This window comes from Strigops habroptila, chromosome 9, assembly GCF_004027225.2.
Source record: "Strigops habroptila isolate Jane chromosome 9, bStrHab1.2.pri, whole genome shotgun sequence".
NCBI lineage: Eukaryota > Metazoa > Chordata > Aves > Psittaciformes > Psittacidae > Strigops > Strigops habroptila.
Window position 1 is genome coordinate 44,119,203 of NC_044285.2, and position 27,740 is coordinate 44,146,942.

Consider the following 27,740-nt stretch of genomic DNA (forward strand, 5'->3'; position numbering starts at 1 on the left):
AGCGTGTGATGCATAGTGCTTGACAAGCTATGCAGATTTACCTGTGTCTCACAAATGGTACTTGTCCTGTTGCTGCTGTTTAGATGTAGCAGTGAGGGTGACCCCAATGGCTCTGTAGGCCTGAAGGGTGAAAAGGTGAGAGGTAATGCAGGGTTGGAAGTTGATGCCAAAAGTGGCACAGGTGGGCTTTGGATGACTTTTCCTGAGTGATTATTCAAGTTTTCTCTATTCCACTTGTGCAGAAAGAGCTGGGGGACCGGCAGTCTGACAGCCTGGAGAAGGTGCGACAGCTACTGCCACTTCCCAAGCAGACCCGAGATGTCATCACCTGTGAACCTCAGGGATCCCTCATTGATACTAAAGGCAATAAAATAGCTGGCTTTGACTCCATCTTCAAGAAGGAGGTTAGTGAAGCTTTTTTGTCTGCATCATAGCTCTTGAGTGCAGGTGTCACCTTGTCCTCTGATGCCTTGAGTCTACACAGCTTGGGAGGCATCTGTATGCAGCGCCTTGTTGCCTGCTGAACTTGAAGTGGCTGGCTGTATGCAGACAAGCTGGCACATGACCATGTCCAAAAAGGGCAAAGCTGGGTATTAAAGCTCAGCGATACATGCTGCTATGGCCTTGAAAAGCTATTTAAACGTTGGGTTTGTACTTACGGCTATATAAAGCATAAAGAGAAACCCGTAATCTCTGTCACGTAGATTACTGGGCAGTACCAGCGTGCAGAAGACTGGCAGACATGGGATGAAGGAGACTGGCAGTTGTTGATGAAGGTCTTTAGAAATTACTGCATGTGGAAGAGCAGGGACCACTAATAAGGGCTCAGGCTGTTTACTCAGACACATGTTGTAGAGCCTGAAGAAAGCATGGAGTTTCCTGTACCCTCATAGGAGAAACAGCAGGGACTTGGAGGTTCTTGTCTCTTTTGCTTTAAAGGGTTTGCAAGTCTCTACAAAGCAGAAGATTTCCCCTTGGGATCTGTTTGAGGGCTTAAAGCACTCAGCCCCCCTCTCCTGGGGGTGGTTTGGGACAGTCCGGGTGGATCGCAAGGTGTCTAGGTTTGAGGAGCAGCAGAGGCTTCTTCTGTACCACACACACTTGAAACCCAAGCCCCGCAGTTACTACCTGGAGCCGTTGCCACTGCCCCCTGAAGAGGAAGAGCCTCCTACACCTGTGGCTTTAGAGCCGGAGAAGAAAGCTGCGGAACCAGCCAAGGCTGACAAAACAAGCTCTAATCCTGCCACCTCCACTGAAGAACGCAAGAAGAAACAGAGCAAAACTAAGAAACGCAACCAATCTGCCAGCAAAACCGAGGTAATTGACTGCCCAACAGCTATGGGCCTCCCCATCTCCTAGTCACAGAGCACTCCCATAGAGCTCTCCTCCTGAGGAGCCTGAGAGTGGTGTAATGCTGAAGATGGGATGTGTTTCCTCTCAGCTGGGAGTGCTGGAGCTCTGTCCTGCTCTCTCTAGCCTGGAGCAGAGGAAACATTTCCTTAATACCTGATGGGAGGGAAGAAGGCTGCCCCGTTCAGATAGCTTCCTGGGCTTCCCCCTGCGGACTTTGCAACCCTTTCATCCATTTGTGAATTCCCAGTGGACATTAATCTTTCTTACTCCTTCTTTGTCTTTACAGGATTTTGTCTTGGGCCCTAGCCGCGGGGTTTCGTATGGAGTTGGTATGCCTACAGATCTCTTGCATCACCAGTCAGGAAGCACTATGTCAAGGCTGGCATATGGGCAATCACCAGTGGGTCTCTATGCCCAGAATCAGCCTCTTCCAGCAGGTAGGTGCACAGGAGAGGAGAGTGTGCTGCATTTCTTTGGGAGCCTTTTGTAAGAACCACTTCTATGAGATGGTCCTAGGCAGGTCCCTCCGCTTTCCCCTACATCTCTCTCCCACTTTTCTTGTCATGTGTCTAGTGATGAACAGTCATTCTGGATCAGCAATAGCATGTGACTTGTCAGCCTGTTTCTCTTCCTCTTGCAGGTGGCCCTCGCCTAGATACATCCTACAGACCTGTACGCATGCCACTGGGGAAACTAGTTCAAAGTCGTCCTCCCTATAGTGGTGTACTGCCTCCAGGGATGGGGAGCATGATGGGCATTGACCCTTCTTACAAGCCAGCAGTGTACAGACAGCAGCCTCCAGTGTCCCAGGGACAGATACTAAGGCAGCAGCTTCAAGCAAAGTTGGTAAGTCAGCGCTGTGCTCTTGCTGTTGTTGGACCCCACAGTACAGCAAACCCAAGCTGTTTGGTTCGCTGGGGTTGCTGTCCCTCCTAGCCAGAGCTCTCAAACCCTGTCTGTTTCTGCCCAAAAAGTTGGTATCTCCTGTGTCTTTTCTGGTGCAGCACTGTGTGCACCACCCGCTTTGTGGGCCCATGTCACAGTTGGTGGAGGCTGCCAGTGAGGTGTACGGGGGCATCTGTGGTGGTGAGAGGGCCACATCCTGGCTATGGAGTGGTGGGGATGTTAGTGGCCTGTTTGTCCCAAGCTGGGGTGAGGCAGGAGTTATGAGCATCTGCGTGCTGTGCAGCAGCCTCATAGGTTCAGCAGTGAAGCTAATTATCTGGTTTGGTGGGAGCTGCCCAGAAGAGAGCAGCAGTGTCCTGGCCTTTGGAGATGTGGAAAAAAGTGTTTCTCTGTGGCCTTCCAGCAGGGCCAAGGCATAATGGGACAGCAGCCTGTGCGCCAGATGGCTCCAACCCCATCCTATGGAGCACTGCAGCCCTCCCAGGTAAGTGGCAGTGACCACAGGTAATCTGGCATCTGACTCCACCACAGGGCAGCATCTTCATTTCTGCTGCTAAATTCTCATTTACTGAGCACCATGAATCTGAATTCCAGAGATGGGCAGCCTTGTGACAGTATTTACAGGAGGTTGATGTTCTCTCGTCCCAATTCTCTTTTGTACCTCTCACCCCATGACTGAAAAAGGCTTTTTGTTTCATTTCAGGGTTACACACCTTACGTCTCCCACATAGGCCTTCAGCAGCATCCCCCCCAGTCAGGCACAATGGTACCTCCTACCTACTCTGGCCAGCCCTACCAGAATTCCCACCCCAGCTCTAATCCCGCCCTGGTGGATCCTGTTAGACAGATGCAGCAGAGACCAAGTGGCTACGTACACCAGCAGGCTCCTGGCTATGGGCACACCTTGGGCAACACACAGAGGTACCTCCCACCCTACTGGATGTTAATAAGCTGTATTTCATCAGTCAACCCTAACAGCAACTCATGAAGAGCCTGTTCTCTGTGCTGTGTTTGCAGTATCGGAGTCCTTTGCACCCTCAGGGGGACATCTTTATCCAGCTTTCAGTCCTGGAAAGGAATAGAGAGACAGGATGAAATTTGGGGATGCTAGTTGCAGGCAGGAGACAGTGTTACCAGCCAGAGAAAGAAGGTATTGGGAAGTATGAGAAAAATTACCTGAGAAAGTCACGGGTTTGGTTTTAATAACCAGCAGATCACCATCAAAGGGCTAGATATGGGATTTCCACTGCTCCTGAGCAGGCATAAATCCAGCAGGGAAACCATGCAGAAAAGTGGGCCAAAGACTGTTACTTAGAGCTTCCAGAAAAACAGGTTGGGCGAAACCCTTGAGAGGCCCTGGTGTCCCTCACCTTTCTGCAGAGAAGCAGCATGGATTGCAAAAGGGGCTGTTTGGGCTGTCTTATTGATGACAGAAGTTGGGTTTGGATTAAAGAAGCTGGCCACCCATCAATGTTCTACTCCATGAGCTTGTCCTTTTCTCTTGCAGGTTTCCTCACCAGTCAATACAGCAGGCCCCCATGATGAGTGGGATGAACCATTTGGGTCCCCAAGGAGTCCCCTCAGGAATTCGACCCAGCCAGATCTTGCCTGACCAGCAGCAGCAGCAGTACCTGAGGCAGCAGCAGCAACAGCAGCAGCAGATGCTGAGGGTGAGTGGTTGCTGACAGGAGAAAGGCTGCTGGGCCTAGAGGAGGCTTACGTCTGTGTCAGCAACGCTCTGCTCTGCCGCTCTGTGTCAACTCTGTTCAGGCCTGTCTGTAATAATTTGCTAGTTGGTTCTTCCTTAGAACTGGCCATTCCTGATGGAGACACATGCAGCACTGCCTTTTGCCAATCACCTAGCATGAGCCAAAGGGAAGTTAGGAGCTGTAAAGGTCTGCTTAGTCCTCTGTGGCCTGCAACCCACTTCTTCCTGCTCCAGCTGAGCCATTAAGATTGTGCAGAAAGCTAGCTGTTAATGTTGCAGGAGCTAGAAACAAAGTGAAAATCCCCCTGCCCACACAAGAGCAGATAGAGTTGTTCCTTACAAAATCTTTTTTAGGGCTATATCTGTGTTTTCACAAGATCAAAATAAGCACTGGTTGCAGTATTCAGTGGCAGGAAATATGGTGTGATTCAGTCCTTGTACTGCACATCTAACAGCGGATGGCGAAAAACTGATCCAAAGTGAGCTTTTTAGACCCAACTCTAGGTTTGAAGAAGTTCAGAGGCATGTGTCAACAGACATGAGTATTCCATGGATTTGCATTATGGCCTTACGAACATTACATACTTACATGATGTACAACTATGAATGCATTTCTTAGAGTTACAGAAATGTATTGAACTGACAGAGAAACACAGAAATAGTTTGGTTAATTGGTGAGTTGCATACCTTATGACAAAGCTTAGCAAACCTGTAGAATATGGGGAGACTTCACATGGCACAGAGTGCTGAGGCTTTGTGTTCTGAGAGGGACCTCGGTGAGACAGTGGTTCCTGCAGAGAGCTGCAGTCTGCAGTATTTGAGAATTGCTGTCTTGCACTGGACAAGAGACTGCCCATAGCATGGTCAGCAGTTTTAGTGCTTTTGATGAGTAGCACCACCTGACTATTCACTTGGTTTCTTTCAGCATTCTCCATCAGTCATATGTAGAAAAAGAACATGTCTCAGACAAATTGCCACCACTTCTCCTAGCTCAGTAACTTCATGCACACCTTCAGCTTTTAGCTGACTTCGCTTGGATGCTTAAAAAAAAAATGGAGTGCCCAAAGTCTCCCCTGTTACTGGGTCTCCTCCTGTGTTATCAAAGGCCTACCAGATGCAGAGCAGACTCCTGGTGCTTGGGTTGACTGTCATGGTGCAGTGGCTTTTAGAAAGGACAGGTGGCCTTTTGGTTTGTCTTGCATGGGTTGGTAGTCATGTGTTGCAAGAAGGTAGGACATGAAATCAGGAGAAATGGCTCATTTAGTCAGCCATGTGCTTTTTTGTGTACCCAGGTGATAGCATCCATTTCAAGAACTTAAGTAGCCAGACTGGTTTAAGATGGGAATTCAGAGGCTCTTCTACAAACTCATTCTCTTTGGGTTTTAATCCTTGATCCAAGCCTCAATGTGTTTGCGACTGCTTCTTGTATCCAGTTATTATTGTCTGCTCTGTCCTACTGTTTACTGGCTCTTCTTCCTCTCTGCTGTTTACCCAATGTATTCCTAGGCAGCATTTGCAGCTTCCATATGTCCAGGTTTTTCTAACCTCTTCATAAAATACTGTCCCTTCTCTTGATTATATTTTTGTCTGTTTTCTGAGTCTGTTCAAGGTTTGAACCTTACCCTTTTGAGCCAGTGGTCAAAACTGTACCTAGCATCACCAGGGTGGTTTTCTGTGATAGCATTAGTGGTTTTCTATATCTGCTAGAAATTCTTCTGTTGATCTAGAGAGTTCAAAACTATATTGGGCAGGTGGGAGACATGTCTGAAAATTAGGAGAAATTTAAAAACCTGAAGAATAGTAGATATATTCTGACTCCAAGTCCAGCATACTGAATATTCTTCTCACCATAACTAGTTCTGTCAACATCTAGGTTGGAACACTTCATTCAGTTTTATCCACATCCTTTTACTGAAGTGCAGCACCGGCTGGCCTGAGGGGCAGAGAAGGGTGGCAGCAAGATAAATCGAGGAGTTGGGGAATGTGATGGAGGCGGAAAGGCTGAAATAGCTGGGCACTGAGCTAGAGGGGCAGAGACAAGAGCAGAGAGAAATCGCCAAAGTTCTTGTCTTCAAAAAAAAAAAAAGGCCAAAACCCCCTTATTGTGCCTTGGCTGGAGGACAAGAAATGGTCTTCAATCATAACGTAGGAGGTTCAGGGTAGAGGATAGGGAAAACAGTAGTAGGAGTAACTGACCTGGAGTGGATTTTGTAAGGAGATTATAGGAGCTCTGTTGCTGCCTCTGGAAAATTTTTGAGGGCAGGTCAGGCAAATACTCAGTGAAGTCAGTATTGCTGATCTTAACCAGGAGGCAGGAGAGGAACCAGCCGACCTCTTGAGGTAGCTCTTAGTAGTTTTCTTTTTTTGTTTCTTGTTTGCTGCTGGTCATTTCCCATCTGACCAGTAGGCTCGTAGCTCTCTTCCTGCCATCTGTGAATATCTAATCTTGCAGAAAAGCTTTGTTACTGTCCCTGTATTTCTTGCCATTTCTCAGCCCGGGGCAGGGTCCTGGTGAAATTTGGGTAATTTAGGTACCTGTAAGGAAACTGGTGTAAGAAGGCTATGTTACTGCATGGAACATCCTCTCTCCTTCAGTCCTTCCTGTGCCCTGTTGCTGTGTGTATTGCTCAGACAGTTCCCTCATGGTCCCTTCTCTTTTGTCTTCACAGCAGCAACAGCAGCAGCAACAACAGCAACAACAGCAGCAGCAACAGCAGCAGCAGCAGCAACAGCCACAGCCACCACAGCCGCAGCAGCAACCCCAGGTCTCCACAGTGCCTCAGCCACAGGCGCAGGGCCAGCCCCCAGGGCTGGGGATGCAGGCTCTTCCCCCCCAGCAGCCCATTGTGAGTGTTCACGCAGAGGCAGAGGGACATGCTAGTCCAGCACAAAGCCAGCAGTGCTCCACCTGCATCCCCCCTTCTCCCTCCTCTGCACTTCCCAGGGCTCTGTGCGTGCCAAGGCTGCCAGCCTGGTGGTGCGACTATAACGACACTTCTTTCTTTGCAGTTCCAGCGCCAGGGCCTTCAGCAGACACAGCAGCAGCAGCAAACAGCTGCTCTGGTTCGACAACTTCAGCAGCAGCTTTCCAGTAAGCCTTAGTGTTCTTGATCCTGTCTCTTGTCTCCTCCTCACTGTTTCCTATTGTAGGTACCCTGGTGTAGAGAAGCAAGGCTAAGCCAGACTGTCTGTCTGAGGCCATAAATGATGCTGACAGGGAGGTGGCATCAGGACTTAGAGCTTCTGGCCTGAGGGGACGCAGTAGCTGGGCAGGCAGTGCTTGGCAGCTTGTGAGCAACCTTCCAGACCCTCCTGCTGCTGCCTGCAGAGGGATGAGGGAGCTGAGCCTTTGTAGGGACTGCCACGGAGCTTTCCCAAAAGGAGCCAGTCTGAAGCTTTAAGGCATTCAGAGGTATTTCCTCTGCTGCAGATGACCTCCAAGTGGCACAAGGAGGCTGTAATCCTGGGGCACTCACTTGGTGGATGATCCAGAGGTACTGTGTTCATGTTGTGATCATGACAAGACTTCTTGGAGGCAGGGAGGGTGTTCTGGGAAGTCTTACTGCACACTTGCTGTGTTTGCAGTGTTATGTGGGCCTCTGTGGCTGCCAGCACAGACAGGGTAATGGCTTAGATGGTGTTCAGTCTGGCACTGTATTCCTATAGTCTGCATTGAACTACTGGCTCGGGAATCTAGAAGCAGAACCCAGTGTCTGTGCTGTTCCCTTCCAAATGGCCTGCTGTTTTACTGTCACCTCGCTGACTTTTCTGCCATAAAAATGACAGACATGCTATGAAAATGCCCAGAAATGGACTGCACAGGGGTTTCGCAGTGCATTAAGTGTGAGGCTGTGCTAAATGTAATAATGTGTGGAATGGGGACTTGGAAATTGTGCTTATACTTGTTCCCTAATGACAAATTCTTAGTCCTTGTGACCAAAAAAAGCCCTCCCCAAAGCAGCAGTTTTAAGTGCTGGGTTTCCCACTAGCCTGATTCACAAACCACAAGTCTGTGTGAGGATTCCAGCCAGGACGTTCAAGTATAGCAAGACCTCATATAAGAATCCAAATATAGCAGAAGAGCCATATTTTTGTATGCTGTCTGTACAGCAAACAGAGCTGGTTTACATGGGCCATGTATCTGCATGCAGCTTCCATGCTTCCTCAATGGGTTTGCATCAGTTCCATCTGGAGTTCCTATTTATAGTGTTTGGGATGGGGTGGAAAGCAGGACATAAACCAAGAACAGCCTGTAGGAGGGGGACAAGAATACTTTGGCCTCAGGATAGACTCTGTTAGGAGAGTCCAGGGTATCTCTGAATGTGCTATTGTCCAGCCAAGTTGAGAAGGAGAGCATGCTAACCAGGTTACATTGGTCTCCTTTTACTTAGTCTGACTTAGGATCAAGCATGCTGATGGGGTTTCAGGAAAGACTGACAGAATTTCATTGTAACAGGACAGTACTCAAGTGTCCTGTGAGCACTGTACATCACAAAACATCAGTCCCAGCAGTCTGAAGTTCATGATGTTCTTCAATACAACTTTATGATGTTTCCTGCCCTTCTTGTGCTATCTGGAAGTCCTTTAGCATGTTTCTTCATTTGTACTGAGATACTGACAGGGGGCCAGGATGGTTGTCTCTGAAACCTTCACTGGCTTTGGTTTCTGGGCGTGCCTCGGGATGGGTGTTCGGCACTGGCTGAGCAGCTGTATGCCCACAGGTGCTGTGCAATCTTACAGGCTGCTTTTTCTTTCGAAATCAGAAAGAACTTATCCCCAGACTCTTCCTCCCAGCTCGCTGCCACCTTTGTTATGGTGCAACACTTCCACCACAAGGGGTGGGGAGATTGCTTCGTGGAGGAGCTTAAGGATCAGGACTGGCACATTATCTGTGTCTTCCTCAAAGAATGTGGGGTCTTGACTGTGGTGCTGCCTCAAGGCTCAGACAAAGGAGCAGAGCAGAAAGTGCCATAAAGGTTATACTTCTAACACCCTGTGACATGCTCATCTTTCTGTGCTGGTGGTGTGGGGAGACGGACCTCTTTTCTGAACCAGACCTTGTGACTGTCTATCTCTGTCTTGACCTCAACAGATACACAGACACAGCAGAACAACAACCCGTTTGGACGCTACTGATCCATGGCACTTCAGCCTGATCCAGGAGGCAGGCATCACTGTGGACTGCACACAGCCTCTCCAGCCTGACCCACAAGCTGGGGCTGGCCCAACCTCTGCCAGTGGTTGGCGGTGCTGCTGCCAGTGCTGCTGCTGCCTGTCTCACGGGGAGGTGCCAGGAAGATGGTTTTGTTGTACAGAGAAAGTGTTTTTACTATCCAATTTCTACAAATGTTTATGGAGATCCCTTGTGGCTGATAGTCTCCCTCCCCACTTCAGTTTCGGTTTTTACTCAGTTTTTAGTATTTTTGTTAAAATAATGATTAAGACATTGTAAAATTTTGTATTTTATTTATACCAGATGAACTCCATACTGCAGACATTCTTGGATGAATACAGAGAGCTTACTTTGCAAAAGGAGTGTGTATTCAGAGCCTGCCTTTCCTCCTCAGCACTCCCCCCAGTACAGCCCCACAGCACCTCTACACGTGGTCTCTCTTCCTCAGTAGGACTAATGTCTGTCTTTTCAGCTTTTGTGAATGGCTAAACAATTTGGGTTGGGAAAGAAAGCCCTTCTTCCCTGTTTGTTTCATGAGCTGGCGTTCATGTGCTTGCAAGGGTTTGTGCAAGCTTTGTAGGATTTGCATGGTCCAGAGTTTTACTAGTGCCATGTTCCACCAGGACAGAAGTACCAAGCAAAGAGGGAGTTACATTGCAGGGTAATCCCGAGCCCTGACAAGCCAAGCTTCCCAGCCACAGCAGGTGCTGAGGCTCAGGTTGGTACCCCTGCAGTCTAGGAGGAACTGCAGACCAAATGTGTGCTCAGTACTTTTTTGCAGCACAGTTTTGCTCATAAGCACCAAAACTCCTCTGTTCACTCCTTCCTGACAGTGCTTTGTGTGGATGGGTAACATGCAGCACTCTCAACTTTTGACCTGGCTAATGCAGCATGCTGGCGTGGAGTCATCTCTGTAGCAGGCTGCTCTAGTTTAGTACTCTCTGTTCCTGCTGTCTGTTGGAACCTGGAAACCACCATCACTAGCACCTTTCTTCTCTCTTTGGTTCTTCCTCCGCAATTTGCTTGTGGACCATTTGGCCTGTGGTCCCTCTGGTAGCTTTTCTTGACCACTCTTGTCTTCTGTCCCATCTGTGTGGGATAGGGTGAGGCTCTCAGGAACTCGTGGAGAAGTTACCCTTGATCTTAATCTGAGGGCACATACACAGTTTTGTAGGGTAGGCCACAGCAAGAAGGCAAGTTTAGGAAGTGGAGAGGAAGGCGGGATGGTGGGGCTCTAGCCCTCAGACCCATGTGCTGGCTGATGGGCCTGTGTTTGCTGCCCCAAGCACTGGATCTGCTCATCTCACACTGCATGTCCCCTGTGCCTATGTAGGCTCCTGCCACCTCATTGCAGGTGGGGTAGAAGGTGTTGCTGGCCAGGCCTGGTGTAGATGGGCACTCTTCCTTGTTCAGGAGGATGGAGGTGTGTGCCCGGCTGCTTCCTCTGTGCATCGCTGCTTGTCCCTTTCCACGAGGATCAGGCTGGGGAGCAGCTGTGAGGTCCCCTCACACCGCAGGGGAGGTGTGTGCCAGGGGCTCTGCTTTCCTGCAGCCTGTGCTGGGTGACCCAGGCCGTGGAAGCCCTGCTCACTGCTCTGGAGGAGGGCTGGGCTGTGGACAGGGAGTGCCCTGGGGCCAGCAGAGCCCACCCCGGGCAAGCTGGGCACTGGCTTTGGCCAGAACAAGCCCCTTTTCCTGGTGTGTGCACCCGGGGCTTGCCGCTCCCTCCTCTCCAGCCCTGGGAGGCAGCTGGGTCTGCGCCAAGTGGCATCTGCATCCACACCGTGTCTGCATCCATGCGGTGCCAGAGGTGGGAGGAGGATGGCTCTGCAGCAGCCAGCACTGGAGTGGGGTGGCAGGAGGCAGCACGGCTCTGGGCAGGGATGCTGGAGAGCACGGAGTTGGGTGTTAACCTCCTGCTTTGTGCCTGGTGAAAGCACCCCAGGCCTGCTCAGCCTCCCTGGGGGAAAGGGGACGATTTGTCCCTTCCTGGGGCTGGATGCCGATGTGGGATGAGCAGGACTCGAGAGCTCCATTGTGGTGGCAGACTCAGGGCTCCCAGTCTCCAAGAACCTCTGGCTGCCAGGGGTTTCCAGGGGCTGCAGGAGGCTGCAGGGTGCCATGGGACTGGGGCACGTTGGGAGCTGCGCTCTGCCCATCCTGGCTGCATGCCTCGGAGCCGCTGTTGCTGTGCTGCACGTTAGTGCTGAGCCACTGCAGCTTTCAGTAGGTCTGACGGCTTCCAGCCCTCCTCCTCCTCTAAATGCTGCTTGTGACGGAGCCAGAGGCGACCGGGGTGGGGTGTGTGTCATTACACGCTGCCCATTGAGTGATGTGAGCAGCTGCCCTGCTGTGGCCGCTGGTCCAGGGTAGGGGTGTTTGATGCTGGTTCCCTGGGGCAGGGGGGCAGCCCCAAGGGGTGCCTGGGCAGGGTGATGGATGGACAGGAGCAGGCTCTGTCCCATGCACCCCCACACCCAGCAGTCTGATGCGAGTGCTGCCCATGGATTGTGCTCCAGGCAGGTCGTGAGGCATCATCAGTGCTGGAGCTGTGCGAGAAGATCCATGGCTTCCCATTCAAGCAGCTGAAGCCAGGAGTGGAGCAGCTCTGCCAGCACCCAGTGTTCCCAGTGTGGTGCCCACGGTACACCGTGGCCCTGTCCTGGGCTGGTTTTGTCTAGCAGTGGAACATAGGGAGCCCTGCCTGCTGTGGGGCAGCTCTGCACTGGTCCAGGGGCCCCTTCAAGATGCTTCTCAGGGCTGATGAACCCTGGTGGGCACCAGGCAGGGTTGTGCATCCATCCCACAAGGTGCTGGACCATATTGCCTGCTCAAGGGTGTGCAGAGCTGGCACTTTGCTCACCATGGGTGTTACAGGCCAGCAATTGGTCAAGCTGCCACCCACAGTCCCTGGGAGAGGGTGTGGGGCAGGAAAGCTCAGACCTGTTCTGCAGCAGCAGCGGGAAGATGTTGGGGCCGCTGAAGCCCAACCAGAGCAGGGTGCTGGGGATTTCCCTGTGGCTGCATGTTCACCAGCTCAGTGCATGTGCTGCTGGCATGCGGGAGCGCTAGAATAAGTGCCTGCCCTCTGCGTGCTGCCACATGAGCAGCTTAAACGGGAAGCGGTGACTGCTTTGCAGAGCCTGGGTAGGGTCTGGGTTGCAGCTCTCCCAGCAGGAGTGAGGCAGGGCCCAACTCTCCTCGCCTGCATCGGAAGGCGCGGAGGTGTCTGCTGGTAACTGCATGTCCTCTTTGATCAGGCATTGCAGCTGACTCTGCCCTGGCTACGGCAGAGAGATGCAGAGACCGGATGCATCCAGCAGGACTCAGATCCATGCCCTGTTTCAAATGATCTTTAATCCTGCCAGGCAGCACTGGAGCAGAGATAGCCCCGCCATGGGCAGAGGAAGGCTGGAGGAGAGGCGGCTCCTGCCAGCAGGCTCTGAGCAAGGGGAAGACATTCCCTAGAGGGGAAAGCGCAATGACCAGAGGTGCTGGGTCGTGCTGCTGGGGCCTATGGGGCTGTGGCTGCTGAGCTCACAGCCCTGTGCGTGGCCAGGGGTGGGCAGGCGGCTTTGCCGCTGAGGGCTGAGGCTGAGATGGGGCATCTCGTACTGGGACCTGGCGAATCCTCCCTGAAACAGCTGGGTGCTTCAGAGCAGTGGTAGAGGCTGGGGCTGCTCCCCTGGCGCGGGGCTGGAACGTGTGGGATGCTGCGGATGCGCCAGGGCTACGGAGCCTGGAGCTATGCGGGACGGGGCGGGCAGGACGCATGCAGAGGAGCCGGGGAGGGTACAGGTTGCAGTGGGGCAGGATTCTGGATGCCCGCGGTGGTGCGGGATGCCGGTGTGGGGATGCCCGGGGTGCTGCAGGATGGCCGGGTAGAAGAGGGTGCCGGGATGCGGATGCTCCTACAGACGGGGTCGTTCGCTGGGGGTGCAGCGCGCCCCAGGGTGTGCGAGTGTCCGGTCGGGGGGGGGGGGGTGTCACGGTGGCCAGCGGGTGCTGGGGGGTGCGGGGCCGGGGCCCCCGGCAGCGAAGGGGTGCCGCGGCACGGCCCCGCCCCCGCCCGCCCCTGCGTGCACGCGCCGCGCGCTACCGGTGCCGAGGCCGGCCGGACCGAGCGGGGCGCGGAGCAGCCGCTGCCGCCACCGGCATGGCCCAGCCTCGGCAGCCCAGGCGGTGAGTGCGCCCGGGCCGGCCCGGCCCGCACCGCGGCGGCTCCGGCGGGGGGACGGGTCTGGCCCCGATGCACGGGGGTCTGGGTGATGGAGGTGACGGGGCTCCCGGGCGGGCGGGTGGCCGCGGGCCCATCCCGGGGTGGGGGCGTCCGGAGCCGGGCTGGGCAACGGGGCGGGAGTTAACGGGTGGTGCCGAGCGCGGCGGCGGGTACCGGCGGGTACCGGCGGGGGTTAACGGGGCCGGATGAGCGGCCGCGGCGAGCCGGCGGGTTGCCATGGCGACGCGCTGAAAGGGGGATTGTGCGCCCGCCTCGGCTGCGCGGCCCCGGCCCGGCGCGGCCCCGGCTGGCCCCGTTCCCCGCGGAGCAGCCGCTGTCCCAGCTCTGGTGTTCCCGCCCAGGCGCCGTGCGGGGTGCCGGTGGGGGTCGTTATTTGGGGTGCAAGGATGCGCCGCGTACTGTCCCGCATGAGGCTGCTGGCGTGAGCATCCTCAGGTCAAGGGCAGGCAGGAGATGCCCGTGGCTCAGATTAGTGGCCATTGTATGGGGAATGACATTGGCCATTGGGCTTCTGGAGCATGGGGAATGACACTGGTCTTCGGGCTCCTGGAGCAGAAGGGCATCATTCCCTGTCTCTCTCTTGGACAGGCAGCCAGGGTGAAGGGAAGCTCGGTGGCAAACGGGCTCTACCGTGCTGGTGGTGCTGATCCCTGAGCCATGTGGAGGGTCAGAAGCGTGGTTCTGGGTTGCTGGTGTCTCCATTGATGTGCGCTGAGGCTTGCACTATTTGCCTGAGTTTAGCTCTGTTGTGCTCAAAGCCGTGGAGCAGGACGGTGTGCTGGGTGATGGTCACCACCGGGGCCTGCCCACGTCTGGCGCTGTTGGCAGTATGGGAGAGGAGAAGTGAGAAGGGATGTGAGGCCTTTGGCCAGCCAGTCTCTTTCTGGACCATGGTCTCCCAAATGGTAGCATCTCCTGGTGCTTTCACTGTCAGCCCTTTCCAAGGCCACGGGCCTCCCCTGGGGAGGTGGCTCTGTCACGAAGTCCCTGTGGCACTGGGATTCTCTTTTTGTCCTTTGTGGGTGCCTCATTTGATGCCATAGGTGGGGGCAGAGATGCTGGAGGTGCCCTCATGGCTGGGCTGACAGACCCAGCTCCCCTTGGGCCCCTGCACTGGCCACGCTTTATGTCAGCCTGGTGCGACCTTCCTTCCTCTGAAAACCAGGGTGAAATCAGGGGGCATCTGCAGCTGCGCAAGGGGTAGATGTGTCCTCGGGGAGCTGCGGGGTACCAAGGCAGGGGTGATGCACCAGAGCGCCTGTGCCAACCCCGAGGTCCCTCCTCCTGTCCGCAGGCTGCAGGTAGCCACCCCCAGAGCTGGTGTCTGCAGAATGGTGACGGGCTGACATTTAGAGGTCACACTGAGCACGGTGCATGTGTTTGCTTCATTTGCATTCGCAGTTAGCCCAGCTCGAGGCTTTGCCACTCATATGTGCAGTTGCCATGGTTACGTGTGCGGTCGGGATGTGGAGTTGGGTTGGACACCTGCAAACACACAGCTCAACCTCGGAGCACCGGGGCACAGGCAGACGCTGCCGAGACGCAGGGCAGCCCTTGCACCCTCCCGCACTGAGGAGCCACAGCGCCCGTCTTGGCAGGGTCTGCCTGTGCCTTGCACAGCCTCCAGCTGCCCAGACTCAGCATGGTGATGGCTGAATGTGAATCTAGGGCAGCGCTGTGGAAGAGGAAGGTTGAGCCCATGCCAAGCCTGTTGCTCTGGACCTTCCGTTTGGGTCTGTCTCTTTCCCAGAACCCGTGTAGAGGCTCTTCTCCCAGAGGGCTGGAGAGCACGTGCTCAGGAGCCGGGCAGTGCTGGGAGCATGGTGTGGGCTGGCAGCGCCTTGCCCACGGGCAGGGGCCTGCTGAGGCTTCAGAAGGGAGCATGAGAATTGGCAGAGCACTGTGCTAAGGCTCCAGCTGTGGTGGCTGCATCTCTCCGGGCTCTCTGTGGGGTCTGCTGTGGATGCTCAGGTCCAACACAGGCGGGGTCCAGGTGCATTTTGACCAGGATCACATTGAGTCTATGAGAGAGAGCAAGGACATAGTGACTGCCAAAATCCTCTGGCAGGTCCACGTTGGCCTTGTCTTTGTGTCAAGGGAGGAGGAGTTTTAGGACAGCAAGTATGGAAGGCACCTTGAGGTGATTGAATCGCTAAGCTCCATCTAAGCCACTCCTGAGCAATATCAGCTCAGCCAGCTCCTAAACCTCCCCCACCACAGCAGTTCTGCTGCCTCCCAAGCAGTTTGCTGCTGTCTTCCCATATCGTTCCTGCTAGGAGCTATTTCTACACAGCAAGTGGAGGAGAAGGGAAGCCCTTTTGGCTCTCCAGGAGCAACTGTGGCCTTGGACAGACCAGTGTGGGGTGGCCAGTGGCAGCTGGAGGAATTCAGCAACAGGAGGAGGGTGGGAAGCGGTGGGGATGGGGATATGGAGCATATGTCTGGGCACGAGCTGTGGTGGAGCCATGGAGGAGGCTGTGAAACCTCATAGCAGAGCATGGAGGGGCTAAGGATCTGCTGTCCTGAGGCTGTGCAGTGTGGGCAGAGGGACGTGGCAGGGACAGCTTGGCTCTGCCCATAGGGCTTTCGGTGCCATTGGGGTGGGACAGTTTTTTGCTCTCTGCAGGATCCCAGACAGAGATTCCTCCCGTAATGGTCAGTGGTTATTGGCTGCTGCTGACAGGGAGTTTCAGAAGATGCTTCTTAAGCAGGGTTGGTGTTTGTATCTGCATTCACAGCCCCAGCGGGTCTTGGATCTGCATGGGGGGGAGGTGGGGGTACATCAGCAGAAGGAGGTGGGTTGGATCTTGGTGCTGGGCTGCTCAGAAGAGCTGTCACAGCTCAGTGGTGCTGCATGGTGGACGAGATGCTGTGGTGGTCTCCTAACGTGGCCCCGGGGTTGGGGCTGTGCCCCGCGCCTTGTGCTGGCCTTGGCAGCACCACAGCATGTGTGAGGGGAATGAAGAACAGGTCCTGCAGTTGCCAGTTTTGGCAGTGTGACCCCGTGTCATTCACACCCTGCAGTGAGCCTGACTGAGGGGTCACAGGGAGAAGTGGGAGCAGTGGAAAGGCACGGGGGCTTCTGGCTGTGGCTGCTGGGTGTGTGCCACTCCTCGGTTAGGAGGGTGCGTGCTGCTTGTCTGGAGGCTTGTCTGGGCTCAGTAGTGATGTGGTATTGCAGCCCATTATGGAACCTGTGCTCCTGCTTAGTCCTGCAGTTGTGTGGGGAAGCTCTGCCTTTCCGCTATGCTCCTTTTGCCATGTTGTCTGACGGCAGCGGGGCAGGGAGGGGGTGTCACAGTGTCTGTGAGCAAGGCTTCACGCTGGGGAGCTCTGTTTGGGCTGAGGCAGCCTTGGCAAAGAGCTCAGGGGATCACTGGAGAAGAAGCCTTGTTCCTGACACTGCAAAATGCAGAACAGGGGAGTAACGTCTGTTATTTTCAAAGTGCATCTCGGGGTGTGCGTGCCCTGCGAGGAGCCTGCGAGCAGAGCGCGGCTCTGCCGGGGGCCGCATGGTCTGGCCATGCCAGTGGAGCCAGGGACAAAGGTTGGTGAGTGCTACAGCGATTGTGCTGTGTGAGAGGCGAGCTGGGTCTGCTCCAGGGCTGCTGCAGCTCTCTGAAGGTGAGGATGGTTGGCAGAGGAAGGCTTTTCACATGGGCTTGCGGAGGGGACTGCTGAGGATGGCCTTTGGTGTGTGATGGGGCTGCAGGGACTTTGCCTCCATCAGCCGTTCATTAGCTGCTGCTCTACAGGAGTGGGAGAAGCTCAAGTCTGTCGTGTGGCCAAAGTGTCTGCATGCCACTCACCATGGAGGTGGCCTTGTCCATGTCCTGGTGCTGGCACCCAGTGCTAAAGGAGTTGTGGAGGAGAGTCTGTGAGTCCGGCTGCGTTTGTATCTTTTCTCTACCTGTACATGACTCCAGGCACCACTGAGCAGCTTGAGGAATTGTGAGACAGTGATGCAGGAGAAGGGGGGCAGTTGCTCTGTGTGTCTGTCTCTAGAGCTGCCTAGGGGAGCACTGGAGAGACATGTTGAGGTCCTTGTGGAGTCAGATGCCTGGAAGTTGCAGCAGGAATGTTCACAGGTCTGATGGCCCCTTTGCAAAATGGCTAAATAAGGCAGGGTTCTTAAAAACGGAAAAGAAAGAGCAGAAGATGAATAAAGGATGTCTACAGGAGGGCACGAGAGGAGGCATGGAGGTTAAGTGTTTACTGTTTCCTTCTATGCAAGTACAAGGTCGCATCAAATGAAGTTGGCAGGAGGTGCCAAACAGGAGGGGCATTGCCTCTTGCAGATGTTCTGTCAAACTGCAGAAGTCCTCAGAACAAGGTGTCGTGAGCAGCGAAACCTTACATGGGTTCCAGGAGAAACAGGGTGAATTCAGGAAGGACAAGAGGTTCCCTCAGAACCAAGAAATACACCAAGATCTACCTCTGATTCGGGCAGCTGCTGAGCTGTAAAGTGCTCATACGTCTGAGTACTGGTAAGAAAGTACGTAGGGCAAGGTGGGCCCTTGGTCTGAGCTGTTATTTTCATAACGTTGTGCCTACCAGCAAGGGTGAAGGGAGGAGGGAGCACTGGGCTTTGGTGAAGAAGGATGGGTTTATCATATCATCATAGAATCAGAATCACAGAACGGTTTGGGTTGGAAGGGACCCTCAGTGGCCATCTAGACCAACCCCCTTGCAAGGAGCAGGGACATCTTCAACTAGATCAGGTTGCTCAGAACCACATCCAGCCTGGCCTGGAATGTCTCCAGGGATGGCATATCTGGATGACAATATCCCTTTCCTCCTGTCTCACCTGGCAGTTCTGCCTCCTCTGGTTCCCTGGCCCCAGGACACACATCCGACGTGCTGGCAGCAGAGCTGGAGTCTCATCCCGGCATTGTCCCAGTTCCCTGTGGGATCACCAGGGATCTGATCTTCATCTCCTTCAGTCCCCTGGCTCTGCCAGTTCTCACACACATCAGGGAATATCAGTATCGGGTTTGTTCCTGGTTTTATGCTCAGATGAGAAAAGACTCATGTCCTCCTACCAGTGAGGGTCCAGTTCAGCCTTACCTATGAATACATGTGGTGCCAGAAGGCTATCCCACAGCTCTTCAAGCAGTGTAGAGACAGCAGGGAGGCTTGGTTTGGGAGAGGTTTGCTTCTTGTGGCAGAAGTAGACTTGGAGAGGAGGATGCAAAGGTGAGCTAGGGATCTAGCGGTCCCCAGTGGGCTTTGAGTATGGGGCAGCAGGATGAGGAAAAGCAAGGTTGAAGTTCATGAAGAAGACGCTCTTTCCCATCCTTATGACTTCCAGGAGGACCCTGTCTGTGAGGACTGAGGGAAATATCCAGTCAGCACCATGGCATCCTTGCAACCACAAAACCCGCATCTGCCCTTGGCGAGCAGCCGTAAGGCACAGATCCTGTGCCTCCAGATAGAAATTATCTCTGTTGCTGTTGCAGAACCCCAGACTGGTTTGTGTTGAAGGGACCTTAAAGCTCATCCAGCCCCAATCCCCTGCCACAGGCAGGGACACCTTCTGCCAGAGCAGGTTGCTCCAAGCCCCTGTGTCCAACCTGGCCTTGAACACTGCCAGGGATGGGGCAGCCACAGCTTCTCTGGGCACCCTGTGCCAGCGCCTCAGCACCCTCACAGGGAAGAGCTTCTGCCTAGCCTCATTGGCATTTTGGTCTCTGTTGCTGCCGGCCTGTCTTGATGAGGATCTGAGGCTGCAGACTTGAGCAGGGAGCTGCTGTACTTTGATGTTCATGACTTTAAGAGGAGCCAGGTGGTTACCTGCCTTTTGTAACAAAAACCTCCTTCCGTGTCTGTGGGGAGCAATGCTTCAAAAATGGGCATCTGCTGAGGCTGAGCTGTGCTCGGGGACCTCTGAGAAGCAGCAGGGAGCACAAGAGCCGCCTTGGCACTGGGACTTGCCTTTCCTTGGCATTGCTGGTACTTGCAGCCTGCCTGTATATCCTGCTTCATCCTGGTCTGCTCCCTCTGGAGAGACAGGGCATCCCCAGGCTGATCCAGCAGCCTTTGCACTAAAACACAGCAAACGATTTTTTTCCAGAGGTTTTAGGCTTTCTGCTTTTTTTGTGCTTGAAGATAGAAAATGTGTGAGGAGAAAGGTACAAGGCAAAATAGAGAATAAATTGGGATTAAATCTGAACAGGCTTCCATCCTAGCTGCTGATTTGCCCAGCTTCCAGTTCTTAGCAAGCCCTGGTTACATGGGAAGAAGTCAGACTTTGTAGAGCTGCCCTGGCTGCAGCTGAGCCCCAGCCCGAGAGGCTTCCATGGTCTTCTGCTCAGTCATGCCAGCTCTGGTTCAGTTTGGGAACGTGAGCAGCTGATGGCTCTTGCTAAGGGCGGGCTTCCCTGCTTGAGGAAGCTGCTTGTCTTAATTGAGTAGAGGCTGTTGTGGGCTTGGGCTGAACCATCTAACTGCGTGTGGTCCTTCCAAGGTGACTGACACCTTGTCCCCCAACACAAGAGGGTTGTGGACCTGCTCGAGTAAGTCCAGAGGAGGCCCCGGAGCTGCTGCGAGGGCTGGAGCAGCTCTGCTCTGGAGCCAGGCTGAGAGAGCTGGGCTGGGGCAGCCTGGAGAAGAGAAGGCTCCTGAAGGGGACACCTTAGAGCAGCTCCAGTGCCTAAAGGGGCTCCAGGAAACCTGGAGAGGGGCTTTGGACAAGGGCCTGTAGGGACAGGACAAGGGGAATGGCTTTAACCTGCCAGAGGGGAGGTTGAGATGAGCTCTGAGGCAGAAGCTCTTCCCTGTGAGGGTGCTGAGGCACTGGCACAGGGTGCCCAGAGAAGCTGTGGCTGCCCCATCCCTGGCAGTGTTCAAGGCCAGGTTGGACACAGGGGCTTGGAGCAACCTGCTCTAGTGGAAGGTGTCCCTGCCCGTGGCAGGGGGTTGGAACTGGGTGAGCTTTGAGGTCCCTTCCAACCCAAACCAGTCTGGGATTCTGTGACACCACATCTGTCCAAGCTGCCAGCAATATGCACAACCTGTGACAACAGTGATCTCAGGCTGTGACACTCTGTGAACTCTTTAGGTTGCTCACTGGAGCACGTAGCTCCAGTGTGTTTCCAGAGTTCCTGGGAAAGCCTTTAGCGTTTCTGGGGAATCCAGCAACTCCAGGACAGGCTTTTCTCTTACCCAGCTGCAGATGGGCATTTCTGGATGCTGTGCCAGCAGCATTTGCAGGTGGCCTCTGTGCCAGCAGCCCCAGGGCTGCCCTTGCCCTGGTGTTGCACTGAGCCTGGAGGGCACTGCCAGCACCACGGCAGCTTTGCCATGGGCTGGTGCTGGCTGTGCAGGGTCGTACCTTTCCCCTGGGGCTCCTCCACACCCGCCAGTCATTACCCTTGGTGCCGGCACTCAGCGGCGTAGTGGGGTGAGGGGGGAGACAGATGTGGAGTGGGAGGGTGGCTCCTCAGCACCTTGCCTTATTCAGGAGCATGCGAGTGTGAAATTCAATTTGTAGATAAGCCGTAGCTGGTGAGGATCGCAGGCCCCGGTGTCTGCTGGAGCCAGGCGGTGTCTGGGAGCAGCATGGCCAGCATGCACAGCATGTCCTGCCTGCCAGCTCTTGCAGAGGCTGACGTCACCTTGGAGGAGCAGTGGCTGCTGCAGGACGTGGCTGCTTGACGCTGTGTCATGTTGGCTCTGTGTGTGCAGCCCTGGCAGGAGCCCTGGCGAGAGGTGCTGCCCCAAGGCTGGTCTCCCTGGCCCTGCACAGAAGAGGGGCATGGCACAGCTGGAAGCAAGAGGGACGTGGTGCTCTCTGCCACCAGCAGCTTGCTGGGGATGCGTGTTGTGGACGGAGAAGCCCGCGGTGCTTCCAGCAGCAATAGCATTTTCCCACCTCCACATCCAGATCTTCCCTTCCTGATGTTTCCAGTGACTCCTGCTTGCTGGTGGGAGCAGAGGAAAAGGGTGTTACAGCATTAGCAAATAGAGCTTGTGCTGGCCTGTGCTCTGTACTCAGCATGTACTGCTACCCGTTGCCACAGCTCCCCTTCTCCTGTCCCAGTCCAGAGCTTTCTGGGTCTCCCACCTCTGAGTGCTTTGCAGAGACCAGCCCTCAGTGGGGATGAAGACACCAGTGCTATGAGGAGGAGAGCATGGTCACCCAGGCCAGCCACAGCAGAGCTGGGAGTGGGCAGTGCCCTGGTCCTTGGTGGTGGCTGCCACTGGGGCTGTGTCCCCAGGCATGCTGCAGTGTCATGGAGTGGTGGGTCACTGGAAGGGGCACCAGCATGATGGTGACAGTGTGATTGTTCTGTCTGGATGTTCCTTGCTGGCCAGAGGAAGTGCTGCTCCCATGACCCTGCTTGGCTGTTGCAATATGGTCAGAAAATCATGTCTGGCCTTTGGTCAAGGCCACTGACACTAACACATAATTCAGCAGCTTGTGTCAGGTGGGATGTGCTGGGGCACTCGCCTCTCCAACTAGGGTGATGGGCTCGGGTTCATCTGGGGCATCTCTTGGGCACAGGATGGGATCTGCAGCTCTCCTAGCTGTGGGAAACGAGGGGCATGGGACTGCACAGCCCTGTGTCCTGGGCTCTGGGTGTATGGGTCTGCATGGAGCCTGTCTGGTGTTTCACTTGGAAGTAGGGAGTGTTGTAACAAGACGGAGGTGGTATGGATGGTGGAGGTGATACTAGTTCAAACATCTTCTAGGACAGCTTTCCTGAGCATTGCCACCACTGACCCTGTAGTGAGGAAATGGTTTAGTGCTGGACTACAATGCTTGGGCTTTCAAGTACTGCGAGGGAACACACGTGCCCCTTTTGTCTGCACTGTGACCTGGAGGGGTGGCTCTGTCGGGATGGCCCATACCCCATGCATAGGGATTTGCTGTCCCCATAGAGCCACCCTGCTCCATGGACTTGGTAGCTGGGTGGGTGTCCCATGGTACAAGATCGGGTGGTAATGGGTGATGCAGGAAGGTGGTGCTTGTACACCGACAGATAACTTGTAACCTTATCTCAGCACAGGAAAACTGATTATGTTGTGTTTCAGCTTCTGTGGAAAAGTTCATTCCCGCTTGTCTCAGTTATTTTCCTCATATCTGCTCTTTGCCCTGGGTTTCGTTAGCTTTAGCCTGGGTCACCTCCATGACCTGGTTTACAACCCTGCCCTGCAAAACTTTGCTTAGCTGACAAGGAGTGGTGGGCAGTGGTGTGAGGCAGAGGTGTTGGGGCAGGTGTCAGTAAAGGAAACAATCCATTATCAGCTCTGCCGCTGAAACCAGAGGTTCTTACAGCCACAGTCTGGATTACAGCCTGTGATTAAGTGGGTTTTGGTTTCTAATTGAGTCAGCAAAACTGAAACATTGACAACTTATCTTGGGTGTAGCTGTTCCCATTCAAGGCACTCTTGGGTTTTGTTGCCCACCCTCTCTAGTCACATTTGCAGGAAGTCTCTGTATTTTAAGCTGCAGTGGGTTCCTCTGTGCCCAGCCCACCTCCTTACATTTATAGAGCCTCCTCCAGGCCATGCTGGTCCATGGAAAGCATTGGCTGTGCACACACTCAGCCTGCCTGCAGCCACCACTGCTTTCTCGGCTTTTCTGGGCACATGCAGGAGACGTCTGGACCCGTTATAACCACAGGTGGTGGTACAGGTAGGACAAGGCTTCATGCAAATTGCCCATGGCCCAATCGTTTCAAGGAGGTCCATGTCTTTTGCATGGCTGGGTTTCCAGAAAGGAACTTGAGGGACTGGGTTATGAGAGAGTTTTGTGAAGGGCATTCCATCAGCAGCTGGCTTTCATTTTTGTTGGTTTGTTTGGAGCCTTTCAGAAATGGGGATGTCACTGCATTGAGCCAGACTCTTTGGGTCACTGAAGTGTCCTTTCTTTATTACGTTTCAAACCTGCTTTTTCTAATGTAAGAAATATGAAGGTGTTTGGACTCAGAGTTTCAGAAGCTTGTTGCTCTGAAGAGCTGTGTGTGTAATTGCTCCCTACTGTGGTTCAGTCATAATGATCCAGTTTAATTTAAATATCCAGGCCCCTTTAGCCATGGTAGTTTCTGGGGCAGTTGTTTGGGAGAGGACGTAGGAGCCATGACTCTGGCAGATGTGAGGGGGATGGTGACGAGCAGCTGGGATAATGTCACAGCACGGCTTGCCAAAGCTGGAGAAGGAAGTGAAGGAATGCTGCTTTGTGCAGACAGCTCTCTTTGCTGGGTGAGATTTACACTCCAGTTGCTAGCTGTGGAGTGTTGATCTCGGATTTGCGAGTGAGCTTATATTGCCTTAAAGTAGGTGCTGGCTGCTTATTTGTGGTATTATGGAGAGCAAGCAAGTTGTCTTGGTGTGAACTTTGTGCTGGTGCCAAGGGCTTGCTGAAAGCAGATTGTCTGTCAGTTCGCTCCTGAATAGATGTCTGGAAATTCCAGGGTTCTACACTTTTGCGTTGCCAGTCACCTGCCCGCGCAAAGTGAGTGCTGCAGTAATTCTGCCATTTATTTACAAAGTGCTGTTTCATCTAGAATAGAATATTTCAGTTGGAAGTGACCTAAAATGATCATCTAGTCCAACTGCCTGACCAATTCAGGGCTGACCAAAAGTTAAAGCAAAATTATTAAGGGCATTGTCCAAATGCTCCTCGAAAACTGACAGGCATGAAGGGCATCAACTACCTCTCTAGGAAGCCGGTTCCAGTGTTTGACCACCCTCTCGGTGAAGGGGTGGTCAGACACTGATGTCGGGTCTAAACATCCCCTGGCGCACCTTTGAACCATTCCCACACGTCCCCTCACTGGATCCCAGAGAGAAGAGATCAGCACTTCCCTCTCCACCTCCTCAGGAAGCTGTAGACAACGATGACGTGGTCCCTTGTCTAGCCGAGGAGATGCAGTTTGCCCGGCAGCTGTCCTTGCCTGTCCCGCCTTTCCTCCGGCTGCCAGCCGGACTGGAGCCCGAGAGAGGCCAGGCGCTTTCGCTGGAGGCGCTGGGTGCCGTGTGGCCGGGCTGGAGGAGAACCGGCACGTCCCCCGTCGCGGCGTGGCGCAGTGCTGAACGGACAGCTCCCGCCGCCTCCACCGCGGGTGGGACCGGAGGCACCGGCAGCCTGCGCCGCCCCTCACCATGCTCGAGGCACACCGCAACGCACCGGCCCCTCGTGGCCAGTCCTGCCAGGCCGGACCAGGCGCGTTCAGGCTGGAACAGAGCGATGCCATGTCCAGCTGTTCCAGCGACCCCTCGCATGGCTTCTGGAGTCTCCTCTACACCTCTCTGATTTTCCAGGCTGGGTGGTCAGGCTCTCTTAGAATGACTCATAGAATGGTTTGGGTTGAAGTGACCTTAAAGCTCAACCAGTTCCAACCCCCTGCCCTGGGCAGGGACACCTTCCACTAGAGCAGGTTGCTCCAAGCCCCTGTGTCCAACCTGGCCTTGAACACTGCCAGGGATGGGGCAGCCACAGCTTCTCTGGGCACCCTGTGCCAGTGCCTCAGCACCTCTTTCTTTGCTGCCTGTTGTTCTGGCTGGAGAGCAAATGTATATCTATCCATGCCAGGGCCAGGGAACTGTGTTTGGTGTTTAGACAGCGGTTCTCATTAACCTCTGCCCTAGCAGGGAAAGCATTTGTAAATGGAAACTATGCAAACAGCAAGGTGAAGGAGAGAAGAGCTGCCGCCATTTCTTCAGGCTGGAGTCAGGGAAGCTGTAACATGAGATAATCCAGATTATTTCTATCCAGAATGTAGCATTAAATGGCCTACTTCCAGCAGCTATCCCTGAACCATGTGGAAACCCAGCAGCCCACCAAGAGGCTGCTGCCACTGCCCTCTTCACAGTCAGGGACCTGTCCTGGCAGAGCCTCTTGCTCACACAGCAGCTGCTGGCTGTGCCACGTGGCCCTGCCTTAGCTTCCCTCCAGATCCTGGGAAGCAGTGAGTGGGAAGGTCAGTCAAAATCTAGACCAGCTCAAGGTGAGCATGGAGCCCACTCTGAAAGAGCCCAGGCTTTCAAGCACAGTTGTCTTTGAGTCCTCTACCCTCTGCTTGCATTGGTAGGATTGGGTGCTGACCCCAATACTGCCCCTGTTGCAGTGCTCACTGGCTGTCCTTCAGCAACACTACCAGTCTCAGCTCAGTGACACTGAGAAACATCCTGTGTTTTGGGGGCTTTTGGTGCTAAACAGGAGTTGGAAATGAGCCAGGCTATCTCACCTGCAGGGTAGTGTGCCTTCTGGAGCTGGGCATTGAGCAGTGTGCTGGCATTCAACACCAAAACTGCCTGGAAAGGCTGAAATGTGGGCAGGGGGAAGGTCTACTTTGCCCCAGTGTCCTTCCCAAGGCAGGCTTGGCTCCTTCATGAAGGAATCTTTAAAGGCCACGGAGCAAACGGGGATAGACCATATTGCAGCAGGAGGGCATTGGCACCACAGCAGAAGTGGCACTTGAAATGTCTGTTTCTAGAGATTTTGGTAACATTCTTCTGTTCTGAATGGGAGCTCTCGAGGATCTTGGCACGTGTCTGGGAGTTGTCAAAGAGCTTCTGTCCCACATATGTTCTTGCAGCACTGAGGAACTTAACTGACACTTCTCACGCGGTCTCTCATCCTCTCCCCATGGCAAAGGATGTGCAGTGGAGTGTGCTGTAGGCTTCTGACATTCAGCTTGTTTTGAATATTGGTGGTGCTGTGAAAGGCAAGACATAGGGGTGTTTCTTGCACTTGAAGCAAATGAGGGTGAGGTTTGTGACTGTTTTAACTTGTGTCCCATCAGAGTGACTGTAGTGCATAGATATCAGGGGTGTTGCAGATGTGCCTCTAGGAGAAACCTAGAGAGTGAGATGGACACCGGACTCTGGGGGAGGCCTCTGCAAAGTGGAGAGCAGATGTGTGTAGGCTCCACGGTGCTGGGAAGCCTCCTGAGTGTTCTGCTTTGTCAGTGTCCTAAATGCTGAAGTCTTCATGGTCAGGGTGGCAGGAGTTTGCTCAGATGATGACAAATGCTGAACAAAGGAAGGCAGGGACAGAGCTGCCAACCAGGGAGATAAGAAGTGGAGGAGACTGGGCTGGAGGGGACACTGAGGAGTCAAGATGGATTTGATCCACCCATCTGCCATGTAGCATCCTTTCCAGATATGCATGGGGTGCTTTAACTTGACTCTCTTAATATGAACATGTCTCCTACCTAGCATGAAGTTCAATTTCAGACTGTTCCGACCTTTATTCCTGTGGCCTTTACATGTTATAAACCCGTGTCCTCTGACTTGTCTTGTCTAGACTAGCCCCACACTTCCAGGCTTTTGTCCAAGGCTTTTTGGTGGTCTTGCTGGTCTCCTGTGGCCTCTCTTAGTTGGTCCGAATATTTTGGGGAAGAGAACAGTATAATTACTTGACGTGCCTTTATGAGCTGAGAGGAGAGCAGGGTAATTACTTCACATGTCTTTATAGACTGGCTGTTTGCACATCCTACTGGATCCTCCTTTTTTTTGGTGGCAATGACGTGCTGGCTCACATTAAACTTGTACCCCCCTGCAGCCCTTATGACCCTTCTGGCACGAATGCTTCTGTCTTTTCCTCTGTCGTCTGTTTGTGCAAGTTTTTGCCTCCTGATGGCTTACAGCCCTGCCCATCAGCTCTCAGCCCTTTCTCCAGTCTGGTGGGAGCGTGTCAAACTCCCGCCCTGGCCTCCATAGTGCTGGGTGTCACATGCAGATTTTAAAACATTCTCTGTCCTGTCATTTAGCTCGTTTATCGAAAAGCAGAGCAGGAGCAGCAGCAGCAGGGCCGACCTTTCTGAAGCCCTACTTGCCCCTTTTCAGTGTAGCTGCAAGCCACTGGTAGCCACCTATTACTGTGCACCAGCTCTGTGATGGACCTGAAGTCCTGGGAATTGCTCTCACAGTGCTGTGGGACCAGGAAACATCTGCCTGTGGCATGGATGGGTAACTTGGGGTGGGTCAGAAAGACACACAGGGCACAATCCATAGCACATAACCACCAGCTTCTCAAGCACTGACCTAGGCCACAAGCCAATCAGAGGCTGCAAGCCAAGACCCTGCTCTTGCAGACAGGCTGGTGGAAAGGTTTGGACCTTGCTCACCCTGGGCGAGAGTAGGCAGAGGTTTCTCATGCTGCTCGCCAGGTGCATGTCTGTGTTGGGGTGCCTGAGCTGGCCCTTTGCTACCTCTCACTGTGATACAACAAGATCAGATGGTGAGCAAAGCTACAGAAGGCAGAATGGCCAGAGGGTGCAGTGGGACATCCCATCTGCTTGCTGTTGGGAGGAAATCATCTATCTGTGCCAGCTGGGCGGTCTGAGGTCCTGGTCTGTCCTGGCTTCGGACCATGCGGAACACAGAGCCACAGCACCACCATGATGAGC

The 27,740-nt window shown here is 54.0% G+C and overlaps 2 protein-coding genes across 7 annotated transcripts in view; both read left to right on the forward strand.

Moving 5' to 3' along the window:
- MED12 (mediator complex subunit 12) overlaps positions 1-9,502 on the forward strand; it is a 38,587-nt gene extending 29,085 nt beyond the window's left edge. The window contains exons 35-44 of one of the 3 annotated variants that reach the window (XM_030474681.1): positions 243-404; positions 940-1,317; positions 1,640-1,790; positions 1,994-2,199; positions 2,663-2,743; positions 2,963-3,180; positions 3,767-3,929; positions 6,637-6,813; positions 6,977-7,058; positions 9,060-9,502. In XM_030474681.1, coding sequence (XP_030330541.1) covers positions 243-404; positions 940-1,317; positions 1,640-1,790; positions 1,994-2,199; positions 2,663-2,743; positions 2,963-3,180; positions 3,767-3,929; positions 6,637-6,813; positions 6,977-7,058; positions 9,060-9,103 — 1,662 coding nt within the window. In that variant the 3' untranslated portion in view covers positions 9,104-9,502. Of the gene's footprint in view, positions 1-242; positions 405-939; positions 1,318-1,639; positions 1,791-1,993; positions 2,200-2,662; positions 2,744-2,962; positions 3,181-3,766; positions 3,930-4,067; positions 4,633-6,636; positions 6,814-6,976; positions 7,059-9,059 lie in introns of those variants that run through there. The other 2 variants (XM_030474682.1, XM_030474683.2) reach the window with 2 other exon arrangements.
- Positions 9,503-13,207: 3,705 nt separating this feature from the next.
- NLGN3 (neuroligin 3) overlaps positions 13,208-27,740 on the forward strand; it is a 42,470-nt gene continuing 27,937 nt past the window's right edge. For 3 of the 4 annotated variants that reach the window (XM_030474664.1, XM_030474667.1, XM_030474670.1), the window contains exon 1: positions 13,208-13,322. The gene's annotated coding sequence lies outside the window, so the exon portion shown is untranslated. The remainder of the gene's footprint in view (positions 13,323-27,740) is intronic. The other variant, XM_030474666.1, reaches the window with a different exon arrangement.